Source organism: Rosa chinensis, chromosome 1 (assembly GCF_002994745.2).
Source record: "Rosa chinensis cultivar Old Blush chromosome 1, RchiOBHm-V2, whole genome shotgun sequence".
Lineage (NCBI taxonomy): Eukaryota > Viridiplantae > Streptophyta > Magnoliopsida > Rosales > Rosaceae > Rosa > Rosa chinensis.
The window spans coordinates 25117547-25142571 of record NC_037088.1 but is presented as its reverse complement, the minus strand read 5'-3'; the positions used below and the strand labels follow the sequence as shown (position 1 = coordinate 25142571).

Sequence of the window (25025 nt, the reverse complement as noted above, 5' to 3'; positions counted from 1 at the left end):
CGCAGATTTGATGGGTTATGTGCTTTGAGCTAGGCAGTGCGAGTTGGCTTGATGAGGAAAGACGCGGCGCAGCTCGGCTTGACAGATCTGAGTTTTTTTTTTCTTGTTTTGTTTTCTTCTGATGTCGACAGGAAAAAGAAAAAAAATCTATGATATTTTTTTTTGGCTATTGGCTCTGAGCGTGCTGATAACGTGTAAAAGTAAAATGGGAAATTAGCCTACTCATTTTATTAAATAGTCTCTTTATATAGGGTGAGAATTTCAATGGTAATAACAATTACAATAATAGATGATTGAGCTGTAACTGCTAATTTCTTAGTTCTCTCTTCGTCAGTTACTTTGACGAAGACACATAACGTGTTTTTCCTTTAACGTAAAAAGATTTATTCTCTTTATCTAGTCTAACACTTACCTTTCCATGTACTGGTTCAAGTATGTAGTATCAAGAGGAGAGATCAAAAGCATGCAAGCTATAAGTGAGTTGCAACCTTATAAAGCATACACCGGAAAGTTGTCAATCTCCAAACCAAAATTTTAAACCTTTTATATATTTACAATGGGTAACCAAGTAATGAAGAAAGAGGCACTCTTTTGTACCGAAAAACAAATAAAATTTTCTGTACCAAAAAAATTAAAATAATAATAAAATTGCATTCCAATTTCCAACTACTTATTCATGGAAGCAGAACTCTTTTCCCTACCAAGAATAACCCTTTTAAAAAATCCAAAATATTCTCCAACTCAACGTGCATGTTGTTCTTGCTGTTCACTTTGAGCCCCCGGACTTGGTTTTATCATCCTGCACACCTTGTTCAACATCATCATCCACATCAATAGTTCTGACCTTGAATCGCTCCAGCCTCATTTCCGACTCGTCTGGTTTGAATTCACGCGGCGAGCCAATGCTCAGACTCCTTTGCATGGTCCGAGCCCTGGTCGTCTGAGCCGATTTCACTTGTGATAAAACCAGGTTCAATTTCTTTGCCATCTCGTCCAGAAACTTATCGGGACGCCCCGGAAATATTTTCTTGAACAGCTCGAGTGTTCGGAAATAGAGCTCCCTGAAGAACTCTACCAACGCTAGCAACCTCGGATCAACTAACTTACCAACTTTTGATTGGAATCTGTAGTAGTTTTTTTCACCCACGTCGCTGTAGTTTCTTCGAAGTAGACCGCTTTCTAGTTGTGACATATCATTCTTGGTGCTGAGAAATGATGCGCCGGAGTTTGATGGCTGATCGATTTCTGTAGCATCTACTACTGGATACCCTTCTGGCCTTTCCATGGATATGGTAGCTAGTATTCTTGGTATTCAGGAGATTAAGAGAATATGTATAAGGATGAGATTGATGAGCTGGAGATCAGAATAGCAAATTTGATCAATTTTTTGTTGAAGCGTTTCTGTTTGGTTTTAGGAGGGGACTTATCCACCTATATATTGGTGCTGGAAACCTGTAGCTTGACTTGTAAGCCATGACTTTGTCATGACTACTAAGCTACGCGTCGCTCATTCGATCCGTTTATTATCTAGAATAGGACGAAGGCACATAATTGACTATTCAACTTTTAATTTGACTCCTTCTTTGGATGAAAATAAAATCACGGCCACAGATCATGATTCTGATGAAAAGAAGTACTGGGCAAACTCTTAATCGGGGACTATTATTTGGCTCTTTTGCTGGGAATTTTGTTCAGCGTACTCTATCTTGCATTCACAATTCACTAGGTATGTGAAAGATAAAAGTATTCAAAGCCAGTTATAACAGTAACACGCAGATAGCCTAATAGTCTCCATACAGTTACTTGGGTACCTTGGTGTTTGCCATACCCTCATTTTGTTAAATATTTTGGACCATTGGATTACTAATATATCCAATGGTTCAAAATATTTAACAAATTGGTAACTTGTTTAGCCCTTAGCCTTTTTTTTTTATTTTTTGAGGGGAAAGATGACCGAATTGTATTACTCATTTAAAGAGTACAATGAGAAACCACAAAGCTTCTAATAACAGGAGGGACAAGCCCACTCCATGAAAGATTAAAAGAAGAATGTAAAGCTAGTTTAGCTAGATTATGGGCAGCCATATTAGCTTCACGATACACATGTCTCAAGGAATAACCCACCAACATCCCAAGAGAAAAGTTGATGTCCTCAATAATACGACCCAAGGATGAAGTCTCCTCCCCCTCAGACTCAATAGCATAAACTAAACTCTGACAATCTGTCTCAACCATAATAGGAGAAAGATGATACTGTACTGCCAGGGAACAAGCAGCCCTACAAGCCATGGCCTCAACAATATCTGGAGAGGCAACAGAGTTGACCTTTAAACAAATTCCACCAACAATATCCCCTATAGCATCACGAAAAACCACTCCTACTCCACCAGATTTGGAGGAGGAATCAAAGGCTCCATCACAGTTAGCCTTAAGCCAGCCGGAAGGAGGCGGTGACCAAACCGCCCTACCCCTCAATACAGTACTACGAGGTGTAGCCAAAGTAGATTGAAACAACATGTCATATGATCTAATCTGAAACTATAAGTGAGTCAACGAGACAAACTGATTTGACCACACTCTCAGATTGCGCTCTTTCCAAACAAACCATCCAACTATAAACAATAGAGCCACATTCTTTTTAGATAGGATATCAAAACAAGAGGCCAACTAAGTAGTAATTGATGTACCTTCATTACAATCAATCTATAACACCCCATGCAGCTCCAGAAAAAGAGAGAGCAAATCCTTAACAAACTGGCAATCCCTTGTGATATGATTAATAGATTCATCATGATCATTACAAAACCAACAACCATCCTGAACAAAAACCCTTTTAGTACGCAACAAAGCCGATGTTGGGAGGATAGAAGAGCATACTTTCCACCAATGAACTTTAACCTTGCCCGGTATTTGAGCAAACCAAATCTGTTTCCAAAAAGAAGAAAGATTCTCCGAACTAGTAGCAACTTCTCCATAGTTATGAAGCTCCTCAAAAGCTAACACATAAGCACTCTTGGTAGAAAATCTACCTTTCTTATCATAATGCCAGATAAGACGATCAGGGACATCCCTCTGACTAAGAGGCATAGATAAAATCAAATCAATATCATCAGCCACAAAATATTGATTAATAAGAGCCAGATTCCAAGAAAAACCTGGGAGTAACAAATCAGAAACTCTCTCCGGCCCATTCTCATGCCGAATAATAGGGAGAAAAGAAGAAGGTCTCGGAATCCACGGATCCTCCCAAATTCTTACTTGCAGACCATTCCCCACCTGCCACCGAACACCCCTCCTCAGAATGTGTTTAGACACATGGATACCCCTCCAGCATGCAGAGGGAGATGAAGAAAGCCCACTAGACCAGAAATCTCCATCTGGGAAGTACTTAGCCTGATACAATCGAGCCAAAAGAGAACCCGGATTACGCACTAACCTCCAACCCTGCTTAGCCAAGAGGGCCAAATTATGTGCATATAAATCTCGGAAGCCCATGCCACCAACCTCCTTGGGTTGACATAGTCGGTCCCAAGATAGCCAATGTATCTTACGGTTTTCACCCTTACTGCCCCACCAAAACTTGGCACACTTCTAATGCAATGACTCACAGAAATTCTTAGGTAATAAAAAGCAGCTCATAGTATAAGAAGGAAGAGCCTGAGCCACTACCCGTATAAGAAGATCTTTCCCTGCACTACTTAGTAACTTGCCTTGCCAACCCTCAAGTTTCTTATTTAAACTTTCCTGTAAATAAGCAAATATTTCAGTCCTATTCCTCCCCAGATAAGTAGGAAGACCCAAATACTTTTCATGTTTATCCACAATAGCCACACCAAGTGAATCTGCAATCTGCTGCTGTAAAGAAGTGCACACTTTTTTTACTAAAAACAATATTGCTCTTAGAAAAGTTTACCTTCTGACCTGATGCTAACTCATAATCCAACAAGACATCTTGGATCTGAGAACTCTCCTCCAAACTAGCCTTGCTGAACAGAAGGCTATCATCTGCAAATAGAAGGTGGTGGATAGTGGGAGCCTCGGCACAAATCTGAACCCCTTGAAGCTGCCCCTGAGAAACCTTATGCTCTACTAGAGCTGAAAATACCTCTGTACCGAGCAGGAAAAGATATGGTGATAAGGGATCGCCCTGTCTTAGACCCCTAGTAGGTGTCAAATAACCTCTAGGCTGCCCATTAATCAAAAAAGAATAACGAACAGTCTTAACACACTGCATGATAACATGTATCCAAGTCTCAGCAAAACCCAAGCGAAGCAACATAGCCTCTGAGAAAACCCACTCCATTCGATCATAAGCCTTACTCATATCAAGTTTAAGAGACATAACTCCATCGTTACTCGACCGATTATTATGAATAAAGTGGGATACCTCGCGATAAGAGTATTATCAGTAATGAGACGTCCAGGAATGAAAGCACTCTGAAAAGGAGATATAATCTGGGACAAGATACTCTTCAATCTATTGGCAATCACCTTAGAACAGATCTTATGAATGACATTACACAGCGCAATAGGACGTAATTCTGACATACAGGTAGGATTGTTCACCTTTGGAATCAAACAGACATGAGTGTAATTAATAAAAGCAAGCAACTGACCAAAATGGAGAAAACTCTGAACTGCAGCCACTACATCAGTACCGATGGTGTCCCAATACTGTTGAAAAAATATTGGAGGCATGCCATCCAGTCCAGGTGACTTGGTAGGGTACATTTGAAAAAGAGCAGCTCTAATTTCCATAGCTGTATAAGGAGCACACAGCATAGAATTCATTTCAGATGTGACCTTTGGCTGAACCAGATCCACTATTGAATGCATATGAGAAAGATCCACTTCCCCTGCACTGAACATCAAACCAAAATAATCAGTGACCACAGCCTCCAAACCCTTCTCTGTGGACTGCCAAACCCCATGATTATCAAACAACCCAGTCAACGTATTTTTGGCTCGTCGATTAGAAGCTTTCCTGTGGAAAAATTTGGTATTACGATCACCTTCAACAAGCCAAGAAAGTTTCGATCTTTGCTTCCAGTACTCATGTTCCTCAGCTAACAAAACATCCAATTTTGAGGACAACTCCATGCTTTCCTACTGATTACCAGTCGAAATAGGTAGTGCGAGAAGAGATTGTAGTCTGCCTCGAAGGAATTCAATCTCCCTACTCCTACGTCCAAAAGTGGACCTCTGCCAATCATTAAGAGCAAAACATGTATGCATTATTTTTTGGGAAACCTGAAACATAGGCTGGTTCCGATTATCACTAACCCACCCCGACTTGATCACTTCTGCGCAGGTCTCATGATGCACCCAAAAGCTTTCCAACCGGAAGCGACGCTTCCGGCGTTGACCAACAGGAGGAGGAGGAGAATGATACATGCCAAGAAGAACCGGAACATGATCACCATGGATTGGTTTCAAATTTGAAACCCTAGCTGCTGGAAAAATATCCGTCCAGGAGGCTGAACCCACCGCTCTATCCAGCCTACATTTAATTCCAGCCCGACACCAGGTGAAGGGCGATCCAAAATAGCCAAAGTCGAACAAGTCACAAAACGACAACACATCCCTAAACTGTTGCATTTGACCCTCTCTACGTACACAACCTCCTTCCTTCTCAGAAGAATGGAGAATTTCCTTGAAATCTCCAATGACAGTCCAAGGTAGGGCAGATTATTCGCAAAGCTCCCGGAGGAGCGACCATGTCCGGTGACGTTCAGAAAGGGTAGGGTGCCCGTAAAAACCAGTCAACCTCCAGGCAATCCCAGAACCATCATCCTCACGTACCTCCACAGCGATATGATGGTTCGACTTTGACCGGAACCTGACGTCGATGCCATCACTCAAGAATAATGCCAATCCACCTGATTGCCCCCTGCTGAAACCCACTTCACAGTTGAGATACCCTATCTCCAGTCGCAAATCTCTCATATAAGCAAGATCTAAGACCTTCGTCTCACTCAAGAAGATGAAAGATGGATGATATTGATGAATCAATTTCTTCAAACCTTGCACCGCAGCATCATTGCAGATTCCACGGCAATGCCAGGCCTGAATTTCCATAACTAACAGTAGCGCTGATGAACAACACCAGATGAGAAACAGGCACGACGTAAAAACGACGACCCAAATTATATCACACTCGTGGAGTGGATAAAGTGTCTCGGACAGCGAACTCCGCCGGAATAGAGACGCTGAACCGGAGTCGAAGTGATAGCCGGAGCCGCGACTTGCAAAGGGCGGAAGCCCAATCTAGGTTTCTGGAAAAAACTTTCGTGCGCGTGAGGCGCGTTCCAAAAAAATATTTTTTTGACTTTTGTATTTTCAATAAAACTAGGTTAGTTAACCATCTTGGACTAGCCCTTAGCCTTTCTAATTATGCTACTCATTTCCAATAAGCAAAAATGTTAACACAAACTACTAATTGAATTGAAAACAATAAAGATAGTGAAAACAATAAAGCCAATTAATATTTGATTATCAATTGACAATTGACAATTATGATTTTTCCTTTTTCAAAAAAAATTAGAAGAACCTTAATTCTATCTTAAGTTCACCGAATTACTATTAGTTAAATAGTCTATATTACTAATTAATTTTATTATTTGTGAATTAATGTTTGATTAATGCTTGTTATTAATTGGCAATTACACAATTGAAAATTATGTTTTTTCCTTATTAAAAACAAAACCTTCTAACCTAAGTTTGCAAAATTAGTATTAGTTAAGTAGTCTTTATTACCAATTAATTATATCATTAGTAGTTTCCTTAACCAAATAGAATTGTTTTTACATGCATTTTATGACAACCACAACAATTAGTGTAAAAATAAATAATATTTGTTTTAAATGTAGTCATATGAGAACCTACTTTAGGACTTATTTACTCAAATGAGAATATACTTTACTCTAATGAGAACCTATTACAATTTACAATTACCACTTTTAGGACTTAATTACTCAAATGAGTACCTACTTTACTCTAACGAATACCTTATTTACTTTAATGAGGATTTTTTTTCTAATTACCACATGTGTCCTCAAAGTGGTTACATGAGTCCTCAGAGTGGTAAATATTATATAAAATAGAACATGTATGAGAAATGTTAATGTCCATAGCTTTACCTGTCCTCATTTGTGTAATAAAGTTCTCCCTTGAGTAATGAAAGTAATATATTGTGTAATGTCCATCGTCGAATTAGTAATTACTCTTAATCGACGTAATTTACCAGTAATTCCAACAATTGACGAAAAAACGAAAAGTTTTGTTCTAATTATAGTAATTACTTCACCTAAACTAATGTACTAATTTATGGACAATTTAACAAGTATGACAACAAATTTGTTGTTAGAGTAGTAAATTTTTATGTTTTTATCATTAATGAAATGATTACTACAATGGCTACATATTTTACCACAATCACAACAATTGATGTAAAAGCGGTAACTTTTGTCCTATTTATAGTAATTACTCAACCTAAACTAATGTACTAATTTATGGACAATTTAACAAGTGCAACAACAAATTTGTTGTCAAAGTGGTAAATCGTTATATTTTTATCATTAATGGAATAATTACTCAATGACTACATATTTTATCATAACTCGCAACTATTGGTGTAAAAGCGGTAACTTTTGTTCTGATTATAGTAATTACTTCAAAAACTATACCATTTAAAAGATTACCAACCATTTTACAATTCCGACAACATTTGTGTTGTGAACATGGTAAAATTAAAATTAGACCAAAAGATATGTAACAACTCAGTATTGTAAGGAGCTTCTCCACTTGATAATCAATGTTCTAAATTTGATAAAAGTTGTCCAAATATGATATTTACATCTTTGACCACTCAATTACAAGAACCATAACAACTGTTGTCATAAGTCGTAATTGTAGTTCAACTATGTGTAATTTATTATTTTGACAATACTTGTTACATGATTTTTAACAATGTTACATATCAAGAAAGAGTGTGTTGTTAATATGGTAAATTTTATTTTTAAAAATGACACATGTCGATATTTAATTGGATAACCTGTTGACCAGTTCAGTAGGTTTCCACTATATTAATTTACTGAAAGTAAAAAAAAAAAAAAAAAATAAGGGTATGGCATACATCAAGGTACCCAAGACGACCCCCTATATATTGGTGCTGGAAACCTGTAGCTTGACTTGTAAGCCATGACTTTGTCATGACTACTAAGCTACGCGTCGCTCATTCGATCCGTTTATTATCTAGAATAGGACGAAGGCACATAATTGACTATTCAACTTTTAATTTGACTCCTTCTTTGGATGAAAATAAAATCACGGCCACAGATCATGATTCTGATGAAAAGAAGTACTGGGCAAACTCTTAATCGGGGACTATTATTTGGCTCTTTTGCTGGGAATTTTGTTCAGCGTACTCTATCTTGCATTCACAATTCACTAGGTATGTGAAAGATAAAAGTATTCAAAGCCAGTTATAACAGTAACACGCAGATAGCCTAATAGTCTCCATACAGTTACTTCTATAGTCCCATGGTTATGTTAAGGTAAATAAAATAAAACAAAAACATTTATCAGACCCAAAATCTTCCAAATAACGCTACCTTAAGTTTCCCAGATCTTGATTATGCAAGCTCTATAAGAAGAAAAAGAAAAGTCACGTAAATACACAGTGGTGTTCACTTGGTCAGTTGTTGACCAAATAATTTATGCTCAACAACCCTTAGATTTACATACAAAGGGTGGAAAACAAAACACCTCAACTTAATAATAATTCTCTCTGCCCTTGGATGGGATGTAAATCCAAGGGTGGTTGAACATTATTTTCTTGGTCAATAACTGACCAGGTGAACATTTTCGCGTAAATACAATAGAGTCGAGTATTTCATAAAGGTTGAACCTATCAACCATGTGATTTATGAACCACACTCACTACACGCCCTCTGGAGAATCTATAAGGGAGAACCAACCATTTACTGTTGCATCCCCGGGTCTCTTCAAATTCTAAACTATAAAGTTTATACTCACTAATTAAGTAATTATTACGTTTATCCCCCTAATAGGGAGTGCTAGGCTCACACTCAAGTGAGCCACACTCAGACAAGTGTCAGTTTTCCATTGCTTTTTATTATTAAATTAAACAATAACAATAAAAGCTACTTTAAATTTATTTTTTTCCATCTCTACCCTTGAGCTATTCAATTTCCAGTGTCCCAAATTTATACTTTTTGATATATTTCTTCTGGCTCACACACGCTCACTTTAAAGTTTAGGGGCCGTGACCACTTATCCAATTTCAATTTAAAAATTGCCCACTTACTCCACTAAGAGTTTTTTAACCCTATTTACCCACTCTAACATCTACTGACAGTTTTGCCCCTATTAATTAAATTAAAACTCATCGATCTCTCTCCTCTCAGACTCTCTCTCCCTCTCTGGTGTCCGGTTTTCACACGGAGAAAAAAAATCAAATCAATCAATTAGAGGTTGATGATCACTATATGATTGGATCCGATCTTGTCCGGATCGTCGTCGTCGGCATTGGAATCGGAGCTGTAGGGGCTGGAATTGAACGGCGACAATGTCGGTTTGCGATTGTGTTTTTGGAGGTTGATTCTAAGGAGGAGCTTGTGCTTCTCCTCGTCATTAGCGTCGTCCGGCGGAGGAGGAGGAGGGGCGTTAGTGTTGCTGCTGCGGCAAGTGGTGGGGTGGGCGGGGGCGGCGACGCTATGGTTGAGGAAATGGGGGTTTTGCTGCTGCTGGAGGAAGTGCTTCTGGAGATCTAGAAGCGAAGGTCGGCCCTTCTTCTTTTTAGGAGGGGCTTGATCCCAGCCCGATTCAACTCCGCTCCCCTTACACAACCACGCCCCGACCATTCCTGCATCGGCCTCACACTCTGGTGGGTGCCCATAGCACTTTTTTTTTTTTTGGTATACTGTGAGCTCCGAGAATGGGGAAGGAAAAAAAAGTGAACGTGTACAATTGAACATATAAATTGATCAATTGTGTTTGTAGCGTATTCATTTTGGTTTCGGGTGTTTATGCAATTCACTTGAGGGCAATAAATATAATTATTGGAGGGTAATAATTGTTAAAGGAAAAGCACATTATGTGCCTTCGTCAAAGAAATAGACGAAGAGGGAATCAAGCAATTACAAATCACAGGTCAATCAGCATTTAGTATCATCAATGTAATCGATATTTCCGTTGTAATTCTATCCCTATATAAAGGGTTTATGAATGAAATGAGTAGACCAATTCCAATTGCATTTTTACTTTAACACGTTATCAGCACGCTCAGAGCCAATAGCCAAATAAAAAGAAAAAAACCTCAATTCTCTAGTTTCTTTCTTCTTCCTGAAAGAAAAAAAATCAAAACCCTAGAAGAAAATTTTTCTTCTTTTCTGCCGCACCCTACCAAAAAAAAAAAATCAATCCCCGACCAAGACCAGCCTCATCCAGACTGGTCTCATCTCCCATTGCAGCAGCCCTGCTCTCTGCCCTCCTTAGGGAACACCGGCAGACCATCTGACTGCGTGGCCTCCGGCCCAACCCAGCCCAGGCACCCCTGCCCTGCGTTCTGCAGCAGATCCCAGACACAACTGCATCACCTCGATCCCACATCGATCCCGCCTGCAGACCACTTGCACACCCAAGAGCAATTTGCTCTCCGCACCCAAGCCGCCTCCTCACTAACCAGATCATTCTTCCGGCCGCCAAGAGGCCCGCCTCCCGCCCTGCACCGCCGGAGCCCGCACAGCACAGCAAGTACTCTGCATCCCAACGCCTTGCTGCAGCGCAACACCGGCAGACCACCTCGCTGCTCCTCCGCACAGCCTAGCCCGTCGCAGCATCTCCGAATCGCAGCACATCCAGATCGCAGCACCTCCGGATCCCAGCACCGCCAGATCCCAGCACCTGCGTCAACTACTCTTTTGCAGTTCTGCAAACCAGAAGCGAAGAAGAGCAGAAGGAGGAAGAAGACGTGAAGAAGAGGAAGAAAAAAGAAAAAGAAAAAAAAAACTGCAGGCCCAGAAAAGAAAAATTGTGCGGCCCAGAAACGAAAAAAAAAAACAGGTCCTGCAGCCCAACAAATTAGCGGGCCCAGCAGAACCCGGAGAAAAAAAAAAAAAAAAAAAAAAAACATCGCTATGCACGCCTGCATCAACACCCTCGTGCGTTAGGATTGTTTTTTCTCGAAACCAAGTATGTTCTCTTTTATTTTCATGCTATGGTATATTTAATTATTTATCATTAGAATTTTTTATTTTTTATTTTTGAGCATGCTATTTTATTACTTGTTATATATGTGATATATATTCGTGGAATCTAAAGCCTGTGATTTTCTTTTATGTCTACTATTTTTAAGCATGCTTTATACTTGATTATTTATGCAATTTTGAGCATGTTTTTATTTTATTTACGCCTATATAAATTATGCCTACGCATGCTTTGTATTATGCTATTGTTTACATTTTATTTTATGCATGATATATTATTGCTATTATTATGTGTAACATATATTTTGGTATACATTTGCGAAATTTGAGCATGCCATGTAATTTATTTTAATATTTGTTATGTTTTTATTATTTATTACGTGCTATGATTATTACTTGTTTATAATGCTATACAAAAAAAAAGAATTACGTTTTGCCATGATAATGAAAGTTCATGCGCATTATAAATATAAACTTACTGTGATAAAGTATTTTCACATGCATCAAAAAAATGTGACCATTATGAATCTTGGTCTTGAAATCTAATTTATATTTTTGAAAAATATTTCACGTGGATGTCTTTATGACTGCGTAATTTATATATTCCCTCTTGTTTTGTGTAGATGGCTGATCCAACTCGACCAGAGTTTGACATTTTGGACTCAGAAGGACTTGAGTACCATCGTTGGGTTTCCGATATGGAAACTGCCTTTGTGGCAAAAGACTACACTGCCACCATTACTGACCCCAAAGATGATGAACTATCTAATAAGGTGAAAGCAAATGCCTTAATGTTTCTGAGGCGACATATTGATCCTAGCCTACGCTGGGAGTACCTTCAGTTGAAGACACCCAAAGAATTGTGGGATGCCCTTAAAGGGCGTTTTGGGAACTTTCATGACACTTTACTCCCAAAACTAGCTATTCAGTGGAATGGAATCCGCTTGCTTGACTATAAAAAGGTCAATGACTTCAACAAGGACATGTTGCGCTTAAAGGCACGTCTCAATTTCTGTGGAAGGGAAATCACAGAAGATGATATGATCTACAAGACTCTTACCACCTTTCCTAATTCAGCTTTTACACTAGCGAACCAGTATCAGTTGGATTATGAAAACAAAAGAATCACAACCTTCAATAAGTTGATAAGCCTACTGCAAGTGGCTGAGAGACAAAATGAGATTCTTTTGAATGCCAGGCCCACTGGGACAAAGAAAATTCCCGAGGCTAATTATGGTAAAATGAAAGGTGGAACTAACTTCAATGCAAGGGGGTTTAGACGTGCTGATCCCTACCCACGTGGCAACAATGAACCACGTGGAAAGGAACATGGGGATCGTGGAAACAAGATGCAAAAGGGAAGAGTTGACAATGAACCATGCTATAGGTGTGGATTCATTGGGCATTGGTACAAGAACTGCCAAGCAAACAACAGAGTAGCAGCAAATTACAAGAGGTATAGAGAGTCTAAAGAACAAGAGGCTCACTATATGGTAGAAGGAAGTCATGACCTAGACGTCAACCTTACAATTGCAGACTTCAATGGCAAAGAGGAACTTGCTAAGTCAATGGATGCTCTCAATCTTGACTGATCTGTTTTTATTTTCCAAAGATAGTTGTGAAGGCATAATGCCTCACTTTTTAATTAGACTATTGTTTGGTCTTAAAGTTTATTTTCAATCATGGATTGATGAATAAGATTTCTGAACAAGACCTTGATTTGATTATCGTTGGCTTATTAATAAATTTTGAATTTTATTCTGAAGCACTGAATTTATTCAAATTTATTTACTATACACATATTTACATGGTTCGACATAGCACTATAAAGATGTAAAGAAATACATCTTGAGAAAAATATTAGAATGAAAAGAACACCATTCTACGCAAATAGAAATACTCTAAAGAATATGAGTTATATTTTCTAAATACCTCCCATTTATTTGTAGGAATGAATGAAGGAGAACTTGAGTGCTTAGATGATAGTGGGACTACCCACACAATATTAAGAAATAGGCAATTATTCATTGGACTAATAGCCTATAATTCCTCTGTGACTACGATGATCAGATTATCACAACTTATAAAAGGGCGAGGAACTGAAAAAAAATTTTGCTGCCTAATGGCACAACATTTAAAGTCACAGACGATCTATATGCACCAAGAGCTAATCGAACCTTGTTAAAGTTTCAAAGCTATTTGTGCCAACGGTTATCATGTAAAAACACACCGTGAGAATGGAACTGAATACCTTGATATTACATCTAATGACTGTGAAAGGAAACGCATCTTAGAGAAACTTATGTGTCAATCTAGTGGACTGTAACTCACTACGATTCGGATCATTGAATCCTATATTGTCACCAACAATGAAATGTGGGACACTGACTCATACAGGCTTTTGCATGACCGCCTATGGCACCGAGGTCGTGACATGATGATCCGTATTTTTTAAAGAACTCACACGGACATCCCTTCTTTCGAGTGAAAAATGGGAGAAAAATCCGCCACACTGCAAGGTGTCGGTTCTAGTATGCAGTCATTGCCTTCTGAAGTACCAGAAGCACTACCTCCCTCCCATTATGCCTCATTGACTATTTCAAAGGCACATCACTCGTTTTGCAAAGCCTGCTCTTTAGCAAAAACAGGATTGAGACCTTCCTATGCTAAAGATATAACACAAAACATTCCATTCTTACAAAGGATACAAAGAAATGTCTGTGGACCTATCCATCCAGAATGCAGACCATTCAAGTACTTTATGGTTCTGGTGGATGCTTCGACAATTTGGTCACATGTCGTTTTATTGTCCACAAGAAATGCTGCAATACTCTTAGCAAAAATTATACGTTTAAGGGCTCACCACCCCAATCACCCTATCGAGTCTATAAGGCTTGATAATGCTGGAGAGTTTACATCAAAAGCATTTGATGATTATTGCATATCTATTTGGATCGATGTAGAGCATCCTGTACCCCATGTGCATACACAAAATGGTCTCGCAGAAGCCACCATCAAAAGGATACAGATGGTGGCTAGGGCATTGGTTATGCGCACCAACCTGCCTATATCTACCTGGGTTTCTGCAATATTGCACGCAGCTTTACTTATTCGTTTCAGACCCACAGCTAGCCAACCATTTTCTGCTTACCAGTTGGTAACTGGATATGAGCCTGACATTTCACACTTACGCATATTTGGTTGAGCAGTATATGTGCCTATTGCGCCCCCACAGCGCACCAAAATGGGTCCTCAGAGACGATTAGGTATTTATGTTGGATACGAATCCCCAGCAATTATCCGCTATTTGGAAACCTTGACAGGCGATCTATTTACCGCTAAATTTGCGGACTGTCACTTTGATGAGACAATCTTCCCTTCGTTAGGGGGAGATAGGAAAAAGGATTTTCCAAGGGAACGACAGGAATTGTCGTGGTTTGTCCCCACTCTGTCTCATTTTGATCCCCGCACTTCACAAAGTGAAAGTGAAGTGAAAAGAATAATCGATCTTCAGAACGTAGCAGATTCAATGCCTGATGCGTTTACTGATATCGAAAAAGTGACGAGATCACATATACCAGCTGCAAGTGTGCCTGCAAGGTTAGAAGTCCCCAACAAGAGGCACGGTGCCGTAGATAGAGGCACTGCAACCGCACTTAGTAGAGGTGTGGTTGAGGCTGTGGCTCCCCAAGGAAGAGGGGGAGGTCACTTGGTTCGATTGACACTCACCCAAGGAAGAAGAGGGCGAGTAAGGCACAAACCAATCATCAATGTATAGAATCCCACTCATGAGATTGTCTCTGATTATAGTTATGTCCATGAATCAATACTGGAGGACGCTCCGATGTTAAAAATGATTCCAGAGAACAAAGAAATCTCAGAGGATTATGAGAGTGCGTATGAGTTGATAGAAAGATCTTCCATACACATTGATGGTATATACTGTTGCTCAGGGAATCATAGAGCACGATGACATCGAACCACGCTCTGTTGCAAAATGTCAACAAAGAGCAGATTGGCCTAAATGGAAAGAAGCAATCCAGGCAGAATTAGATTTTCTGACAAAGAGACAGGTATTTGGTCAGGTAGTGCTAACCCCACCAAGTGTAAAACCTGTAGGACATAAATGGACCTTTGTCAGAAAGCGTAATGAGAAGAATGAAGTCCTAAGGTACAAGGCTCGCCTTGTGGTGCAAGGTTTTTCACAACGCCCTGAAATTGACTACGAGGAGACATTCTCTCCCAAAATGGACGTTATAACATTCCGCTACTTAGTTAGCTTAGTAGTTTCCAAAGGACTGGAAATGCAGCTCATAGATGTGGTTACTGCATATCTCCATGAGGATCTAGATTCAGAGATATATATAAGAAAGTGCCTGATGGCCTTACATTACCCAAGTCAAGTGACTCTAAACCACGGAGTGCGTTTGCAACTAGGTTGAAATGTTCACTTTACGGATTAAAACAATCCAGGCGGATGTGGTATACCCGTCTAAGTGACTACTTGATTGGGAAGGGATATAAGAACGATGAATTATGCCCCTGCGTATTCATAAAGAAAACAAGTTTCGGATTTGCAATTGTAGCAGTATATGTCAATGATATGAACATAACAGGTACTCTTGATGAAATAAGAGAAACCGTGAGCTACTTGAAATCAGAATTTGAGATGAAGGATCTTGGGAAAACTCGATTCTATCTAGGCCTTGAACTAGAACAACGAGTTTGTGGAATACTAATCCACCAGTCTGCATATGTCCAAAAGTCAGGCGATATAACATGGACAAAGCACATCCTGCTAGCACTCCCATGATCGGTCGAAGTTTGGATGCAAGGAAAGATCCATTTCGTCCAAAGGAAGATGACGAACAAGTGTTGGGAGCTGAAATTCCCTATCTAAGTGCAATAGGCGCATTATTGTACTTAGCCCAATTTACTCGACCAAACATTGCATTCTCAGTGAACTTGTTAGCTAGATTTAGCTCAGCGCCAACGCATCGTCATTGGAATGGTATCAAGAACATTTTCCGATATCTAAAAGGAACCATTGACTTGGGTCTGTTCTTTCCCTACAAAGAGACAAGAGGGACTGCATATGCAACTGCAATCCCTAAAATGAAATGTTGATGGCGAAAGCGCCACTCACTACACTGAAACACCAAATGACGTTTTGGTTGGTTTTGCTGATACTGGGTACCTCTCGGACCCACATAAAGGTCATTCCCAAAATGGTTATGTATTCACCATTGGGAACATGGCGATATCTTGGAGATCAACCAAGCAAACCCTTGTGGCTACCTCCTCAAACCACTCAGAGATCATCGCTCTACATGAGGCAGTCCATGAGTGTGTATGGTTAAGAGCTATCATCACACATATTCGAGGGACTAGTGGTTTGAGTTCTACCACTGAAGAGCCTACTTGCATTTATGAAGATAATGCAGCTTGCATCGAACAAATGAAGCTAGGATATATCAAGGGTGATAATACAAAACACATATCACCAAAGTTTTTCTACAGTCAGCAACAACAGGCCCTCCTCAAGATCCAAGTCAATCAAGTAAGGTCTGAGGAGAATGTGGTAGATTTGTTCACCAAATCATTGCCTAAGGCCATATTTGAGAAACATGTGAAAAGCATAGGAATGCGAAGACTTTCCAAGCTCCCCTGATTAATGTAAGTATCAGGGGGAGGTGTAGACGTCAGGGGGAGTCTAACACACACATGTCATACTCAAATGTAAAAGGTGCGTTGTGCTCTTTTCGTTCGACCAAGGTGTATTTTTGTCCCACAGGGTTTTTATTGTTACTTGGCAAGGTTTTAGTGAGGCAACAACTCATGCACCATTTCATCTGTGACTTGTCACAAGGGGGAGTGTTAAAGGAAAAGCACATTATGTGCCTTCGTCAAAGAAACAGACGAAGAGGGAATCAAGCAATTACAAATCACAGCTCAATCAGCATTTAGTATCATCAATGTAATCGATATTTCCGTTGTAGTCCTATCCCTTGCACAACCACGCCCCGACCATTCCTGCATCGGCCTCACACTCCGGTGGGTGCCCAGAGCACTTTTTTTTTTTTGGTATATTGTGAGCTCTGAGAATGGGGAAGGAAAAAAAAGTGAACGTGTATAATTGAACATATAAATTGATCAATTGTGTCTGTAGTGTATTCATTTTGGTTTCGGGTGTTTATGCAATTCACTTGAGGGCAATAAATATAATTATTAGAGGGTAATAATATGATTATTGGAGGTAATAATATGATTATTGGGAGGTAATAATATGATTATTGGGGGGCAATAATATGATTATTGGGGGGCAATAATATGGTTACTGGGTATTATTAAGGGGCAATAAATTCAGACACCGGAATCCGGTCACCAGTCCGGTAGCAAGATTCGGGATTCCGGTGACCGGTTGCTGGATTCCGGTGACCTGTAGCAGGAGTCTGCCACCGGAATCCGCAGCCGGCCACTAGTCACGGGAGTCTGGCAAGGCCTCCGACGACTACTTTCTCTAAGTGACAAAGAAGGAGAGGGAAAAATTGTCCCAAAAATAAATAAAAATGAATAAAAAAAAAACTTAATTGGGTATTAGGGAAATAATCTCTTAGAGTGTTTGGGTAAGTGGACAATCTCTTGAAGTGTTTGGGTAAGTGGGGTTAAATTAACCCCAAAATTGGGTAAATGATCATTTTCCGTAAAGTTTATACTCACTAATTAAGTAATTATTACGTTTATCTAATACACACTTGGAGAGTATATTATCTCCATATCTGAATTCCGAAGTACAACAAGCCTTTTCCTAGCTGTTGTTGAAAAAAAAAAATGCAATTGCACCATATAATTTGCGATCATTTTAAATGACAAAAACTATATAAGGTCATAAAGTGAGACATACTGAGCATCTTCAACGGTTGAAAAAAAAATGGATCATTGTACTTCTTTGTTGGAAATTAAGTTGGCTACAGCTACAGGCTCAACGCCATGTAATCCCCCTTCTAGCTGTATAATGAGTTAGGTGAAAATTCTTTAAATTCATGGTCAACGACTAGTATTGTAAAGAAACAATATTGTAAAATTTAAGAAACGCTAAACACCAAAAGAAATTCTTTCAAAAAATAAAAAGTAAACACCAAAAGAAATATATCAAAAGTGTAAATTTGGACAAGGTTTAGCTATAAGATCAAAACACTACTAATTACAAATTAAACAGGACGCAAACTGTGCAAAATAACATTGTACATGAAGCTAAAAGGCAAGAGATTCCAAAATAACATTGTTCCACTAAACACTTATATGACATATCCAAAATGCTTTAACAAGAAAAAGTTATTGAAAGAGTAGGATCTAAGTCAGAATGAAACCAATAATACAAAGGAAAGTTTTGGTTTGGGGTTCTTTGTGGTTTTAGATTTAGGGTTGGTTTGGTTTGTTGTTGGGCTTTTGGGCCACTGTTTGTTATTTTCTATAAGATGTAGGTTAATTTAGCTGCTATCTATTGGCCTTTTGGGACTAGGACTTTTACTTCCTTATGCACATCTACATTTGTTGTAAGTTTATGTTAATGAATGAACTATTTGACCCAAAAAAAGTTACAGTGAAACCAATAGTACAAAGGAAAATTTTCATTTATAATGACAAATGAGAGATTCCCAGATGCTATTTTATCACTAGGAAGAGAAACACAAGGCAATTACTGGATATAAAGGTAAATAAATTAAGATAAAAAACAAATGATACTAAGATCGGATCTGGAAGTTGTGGGGAAGGAGCGTCTTGAAACATTGAGGTGAATCCGAGCACAAATAAGCTTGGTGCACACAAGGACGATGAACATGGTGCTCACCGCGAAAGCAATTTCTATCATCACTAGGTTAACCCCTGACGATATCATATTACTATATCTGAATTTTTCCCACACCACCCATAATTCCACAATAAACACCAAAGTACTAAGTAGAAATAAAAATCAACACACCCGTCTGTCTCATATTCTTCACTATACTGACCAAGTGGGATAGTCCACTAGTCTAGTGGTAAATGGGCTTTGTCCTGCTGGTATTGTTAGTATTGGTGGTTTTGGGTTTGGGCCAATTGTCATGGACAAGTTAATGTTGTTAACAACTTTGTTGGTGGGAGTATGTGTTTGTGTGAAGGTGGGAGTGAATACAGGGATGAGGTGGAAACTGTTTTATTGTTTGTGGGAAGAAGCAAAGGGCAGAGAAGAATGAAGCCATGGAGGGATTGAGCAGAGCTAGGGACTGAGGCAGCCCATGTATCCAAGTGACTCGGAGAGAAACATATTTTTGTGTGTGTGTGACAAGGATGTTAGAGGAATGTTCAGAATCCAAATCATATCCAGGTGTTGACAAAAGGGATGGGTCTAATATTGAAGACCTCCTGGTGGAACTTAAGTGATTCAACATCTCAACTGGTGGAATCTCATTTTCTTCGAATTAGTTTTTGATCAATTTAGAGTGCGGCTATTACCATTCTGCTAATTACTTTCATCGTCCTACAATTTTTTTATTTATTAAAAACTTAAAATATCTTACTATAAAATTACAATAAAAAACATTATCTTATTAAAAATTACAACTTATTTTTCTTATTATACTCTACAGAACACGTACTCAAACTTCATTTTTAATCTCTTCATTCATCGTTAAACCCTAATGTTTTCTTACTTAACATTCATCATCTTCAATTGTTCTCATGTTATGCTAAAAAAAAATAAAAATGATGTGGATAAATCCAAATAGAAAAGAATTTGAGTTAAACCACGCATTGAAAAATGGTATTTTGGGTAAATGTGTAATGTAAATGGATGAACTAAGTGAACTTGAGATTAAAAAAATATATGTAGGGTGAGAAGAGAATGTAGAGTGAAAAAGTAGTTAGTAGAGTGGCAATAGCCATAAATTTTTCTTTTCAATTAAAATGGATACCATTAGAATTAATAATAATTGTTAGAGTCTAACATGTATCTTTATAAGATAACAGGCAAAAAAAATTCTAAAATCATATCAAGCAAACGTGACTTGATACACATTTAAGCAAACATACATATCATTTAAGCAAACTTGACTTGATACACGGCGGTAGGCATGGCGCCAATGCCAAAGAGAGTGGCACTTTGGTGTTACAGGCCATGGCCCTAGCTAGGATGCGTGGGAGGCCAGTGGGTTCGAAGGATACTTTGGCACAACTCAATTCTTGGATCATCGACACTCAAAATCCGTCTCATGAGTATCTTCCGGATTATGCTTATCGTTGGGGGACGCCTCAACATCAGAACCTATTCCTGAGAATATAGAGCTCTTTGAAAATTACACTAGTGTACATGAGACTTGGGATAGAAACTCCATCATAATTAATGATGTAGTTGCGCATGAGTTTGTTGAGTCTAATGATATCGAACCACGCTCCGTCGATAAATGAATACTAACGTAGAGAAATTTGGATTAAATGGAAAGATGCGATCTAGGTTAAGTTGGATTCTCTAACGAAGAGGAAGGTTTTTTAGCCAGTGATGCCAACACCTCCTAACATAAAACCTGTTAACTAGTGGGACTTCGTTAGAAAGCGTGGTGAGAAAAAGATATGGTAATCTCGCCTTATGACGCAAGGCTTCACAAAACGCTCTGGAATCGACTACGATGAGACATATTCTCTCGTAATGGATGTCACTGCACTCCACTAACCTGTCAGTTTGGTAGTTTCTGAATAACTGATCATGCAGTTTAGAAATGTGGTCACTACGTATCTCTATGGGGATCTAGATACTGAATATACATGAAGGTTCATTGTGAACTTCATTTACCCAAGTCAAGTGGCTCTAGACCACAGAGTGCGTTACAATAAGGTTGAAACGCTCACTAAAATTGACTACTTGATTGGAAAGGGATATGCCATGCGTTTCCATAACAAGTTTCGAATTCTATCACGGTTTATGTTGGACATGATCTTCATTGGAAGCCCTTAAAAAGTTAAGGGAAACTGCTGAACACTTGAAATCCGAGTTTGAGATGAAGGATTTTGGGAGAACACGATTATGTCTTGGTTTGGAACCTGAGCATTGTGTTGATAGATGCTTAGGCATTTTGACAAGGTCAACCTTTCAAGCACCCCCATGATCGTCCGTAGTCTTGATCCTGAAAATGATCTTCTTCGTCCAAAGGATGATGTTACTTAAGTACAATAGACGCATTATTGTACTTAGCTCAATGCACAAGGCCAGACATCTCATTTGCAGTGAACTTGTTAGCTAAGGTATATCTCTTGCCAACGCGATGCCATTGGATTGGTGTAAAAGATATCCTTCGGTACTTGAGATGTACAATTGATATGAGCTTGTTCTATCCCTACAGAGAGATGATGGATTCAAACCCATCACACCAGGAACGCCGCCAACACTGGCCTGCGTTCACTATCCCCATCCCAAAACGACATGTGTTTTGGATGGTTTTACTGATATTGGGTATCTCTCTGACCCACACAAAGGTCATTCCCAGACTAGTTAAGTGTTCACCATGGGTAAAGACCGTGATATCTTAGAGGTCTACATAATAGACCATAGTCGCTGCAGAGATTATTGCTCTTCACGAAGTGGTTTGTGAATGTATATGGATTGGATCAATAATTATGCAAGTTCGAGCAATTGTGGTTTGAAGTCTACCCATAGATGAGCCTAAGAGCGTATAGGATAATGTTGCTTGTTTTGAACAAATGAAGCAAGGCTACATCAAAAGCGACAACACCAAGCATAATCAGCAACGATAGACTCTCCTCAATATCAAAGTGAACTAGGTTCGATCAAAGGACAGTGTGGCAGACTTGCTCACTAAGTCATTGCCTAAATTCCACTTTCGAGAAACATGTTGGTAACATCGTTTGCGGAAGTTATCCGAACTCCCATGACCATTATCATCAGGGGGATGCAGACATCAGGGGGAGATGTCTACATGTATGGTCTTGAAACGTGAAGGGTGTGTTGTGCTTTTTTCCCCTTCGACCGAGGTTATTTTTGTCCCATTGGGTTTTTGTTACTCGGCAAGGTTTTTAATGAGACAACGAGAGGAGCACCACGTTTGGGCGACACAAGGGGGAGTGTTCAAGTAAATCCAAAATTTGTGTCTGGTCCAAACGTTAGGTTACTTGACTTGGTTGTTATAGGGTTTAGAATTAGAGATATTCTCGGAGATATTCATAGATATCTGATTAATTGTACGATTATCTTTCCTTGTACAACACTGATTCTATGTCTTGTAATCCTCTATGTAAGGAGGCCCCTATTATCAATGAAAATACGATTCAATTCTCTCCCAATTTCAGTTTTCCTTAAACACAAGGAAATATTTATATGAAAAAAGTTATAAAATATGAAAGTTTTTTTATTTTTTATTTGAAGTTTTTTAATCTGAAAACATCCGTACAATGTGAGTAACAATATCTCTAATCTTTATGGGAATGCTAAGAAAATCAGCTGCTAAATTAACCTCCCTATTAGGGCTTCAAAATAGTGGACATTAAATCCAATATATTTATTATTATTATTATTTTGGTAAATTTTTGATCCAATGACTTCTTCCTAAGCCACTTGCACTATATCTGTATTTTCAAAACATGCGTTTTGAACAGCTCTAGAGCTGGGTTTTGTTCCTCTTTATCCAAATGAAGAGGTTGAAGCAAATATATGGTGTTTTATTAATTAAGAAATAGCATAAGCAGAAAAAAAAGTATATTATTAATCGTCATTCCTAATTAGTTTTATTGTCAAATTTCTAAGATGAAAAAATATCATAATTGCTCAACTGCTACCCTAGGTTTCACCTTATAAGGTCCCATTTGGATGGCAAGAAATCATGCTATGGAATGAGAATTAATTTCATCTTCTGTTTAGAGGTCTTGTTTGGTTGTAAGTAGATATTGGAAAGGAAATAAAAAATGAGATTTGACTGGAAATTGACTGCCTCATAAAGCCTAAATAGAATTACCTAGTCAAGGCTAGTATTCTAATTCCATTTCCCACTATCAAAGGCAAAATTACATAAATTATCCCTCTAAAGAATTTATATTTCCCTGCCAATATTTCTTATAAGTAGATGTTATATTTATACTTTAATTAATACAAGGGTGTTATTTGAAAATTATAATTTTATATTTCATTCTTATGACTTACTAAACACTATAGTAGGAATATAAAACGGGAATGTCTAACAAAGGCCCAGTTAATCAAAAAATCTCAAATTTTTTTATGTCGGCTTTTTCTCTCTCTGCTAGGGTTTTCTCTAGCTGAGAAACTGACGGAGCTTGGCTCTATGATGGCAACGGCGAGGCTGTCGTTGTTGGAGGGAGCGGAAGAGGCCGTGAGTCTGGTAGGGGGTAGCGAAGCAATTCAAGATCCCTTCTTTTATCTGTGTGGACGGTTGCTAGCACTGTTGAGACTCGTCGGAATCCAGTCGTTCTCGGCGGCGATTTTCGGGGTATGGGGGCTCAAGGATAGGGTTTTGATCCATGAAGAGGAAGCAGGGATTTATGTCTTCCAATTCAAAGACCAAGAGGAGAAGAATCGTGTTCTCAACGGCAGTCCATGGTTCTACAGCAGGTCGATGATGGTGCTGGAGGATTACGATGGAATTAGTTTTTTGGAGGCGGTGTCTCTTCATTGGCTGGAACTCTGGGTGGCGGTGAAGGGGCTGCGAATTGCCATGTGCAATGAGCGAGCCTTTAACCCTACGAGGGAATGCTTTGGGGTTTTTGTTAGATTTGATGTCGCGGCGCTGCAGCAGAAAGATCCTATCCAAAGGATTCGCTTGATCCACGACATCCGCAGGAGGATATGGGCTCGTCATACCTATTGCTTTTCTTCGAAGGTTTCGGTGTTGTTGGAATTCAAGTATGAAAAATGTCACGGTATTTGTACGGCGTGTGGTTCCTTTGGTCACGGTGGTGGCAGTTGTGACAAGGGTTTGACGGTGGAGGTTCCGGCGTTGACGGCGTCGGTCATGGAGCCAGTAATGGCTGGATTGGCATCGGAACAGGCCGGAATGGAGTCGGAGCATACTGGGCTGGGGTCGGAACTTGGAGTGGAGGCTGGGTCAATGGTGTGAGCGTTAGAGCCGGCTGTTTCGATGATTCAGGATTCTTCAGTGCGAAACCCTAATTTCAAATTAGGGTTGACCGCTGGGATGGTATTGACCTGGCTGGGGTAGGCTGGGCTGGCAGAAAATGGGTCGGGCTTTACTGGTGCTAATGATTTGGGCTTGCTCCTCCTTCCTTTAGGGAGTCAACTAGGACTTTGGGCATCCGAAGGCCGAGAAAGAATCTACGTGGTTGTTGGCAAGTGCTTAAAGCATGCAATTGTTCCGTTGGTTGTGCAACCAGAAGCTCTTGTGGATGTCCCGGTAGCTTTTGTTGAGAAAGTGCCAAAGAAGAAATGTGGGCCCCGTGGTTGTGATAGGAGCATTTTTATGCGACGTTTTAATAATTATTTCCTCATATTTTTCTTAGTTATTTCCTTTATTTAATCATTTTTAATTTAGTTTTTATTTTCTAGGTACATTGGAATAAATGGAGAAGAAATGAGCTGAAATGAAGAAATGGAGTTTTCCTAGTCCGACTAGGAATCCCAGTCAATGCAGGAATCCTGATGAGGTTAGGAAACCTGAAGGCATTAGGAGACCACATGGCTTGAAGATGACGTGGGCGATATAATGATGGAGATAATGTGAAAAATCAAGGAGATTACGTTGAAAAAATCTTGGGAGAGTTTCATGGGATTGTGCAACA

At 39.2% G+C, this 25025-nt stretch overlaps 2 protein-coding genes across 2 annotated transcripts; one reads left to right on the top strand and one right to left on the bottom strand.

Moving 5' to 3' along the window:
* Positions 1-511: 511 nt before the first annotated feature.
* LOC112180597 lies at positions 512-1414 on the bottom strand. Its single transcript, XM_024319153.2, has one exon. The coding sequence runs from the start codon at positions 1283-1285 to the stop codon at positions 767-769; it is 519 nt and encodes a 172-aa protein (XP_024174921.1). The 5' UTR covers positions 1286-1414; the 3' UTR covers positions 512-766.
* Positions 1415-23557: 22143 nt separating this feature from the next.
* On the top strand, positions 23558-24346 carry LOC112163699. Its single transcript, XM_024299981.1, has one exon. It carries the CDS (start codon positions 23558-23560, stop codon positions 24344-24346), a length of 789 nt encoding a protein of 262 aa, XP_024155749.1.
* The last annotated feature ends 679 nt before the right edge of the window (positions 24347-25025 follow it).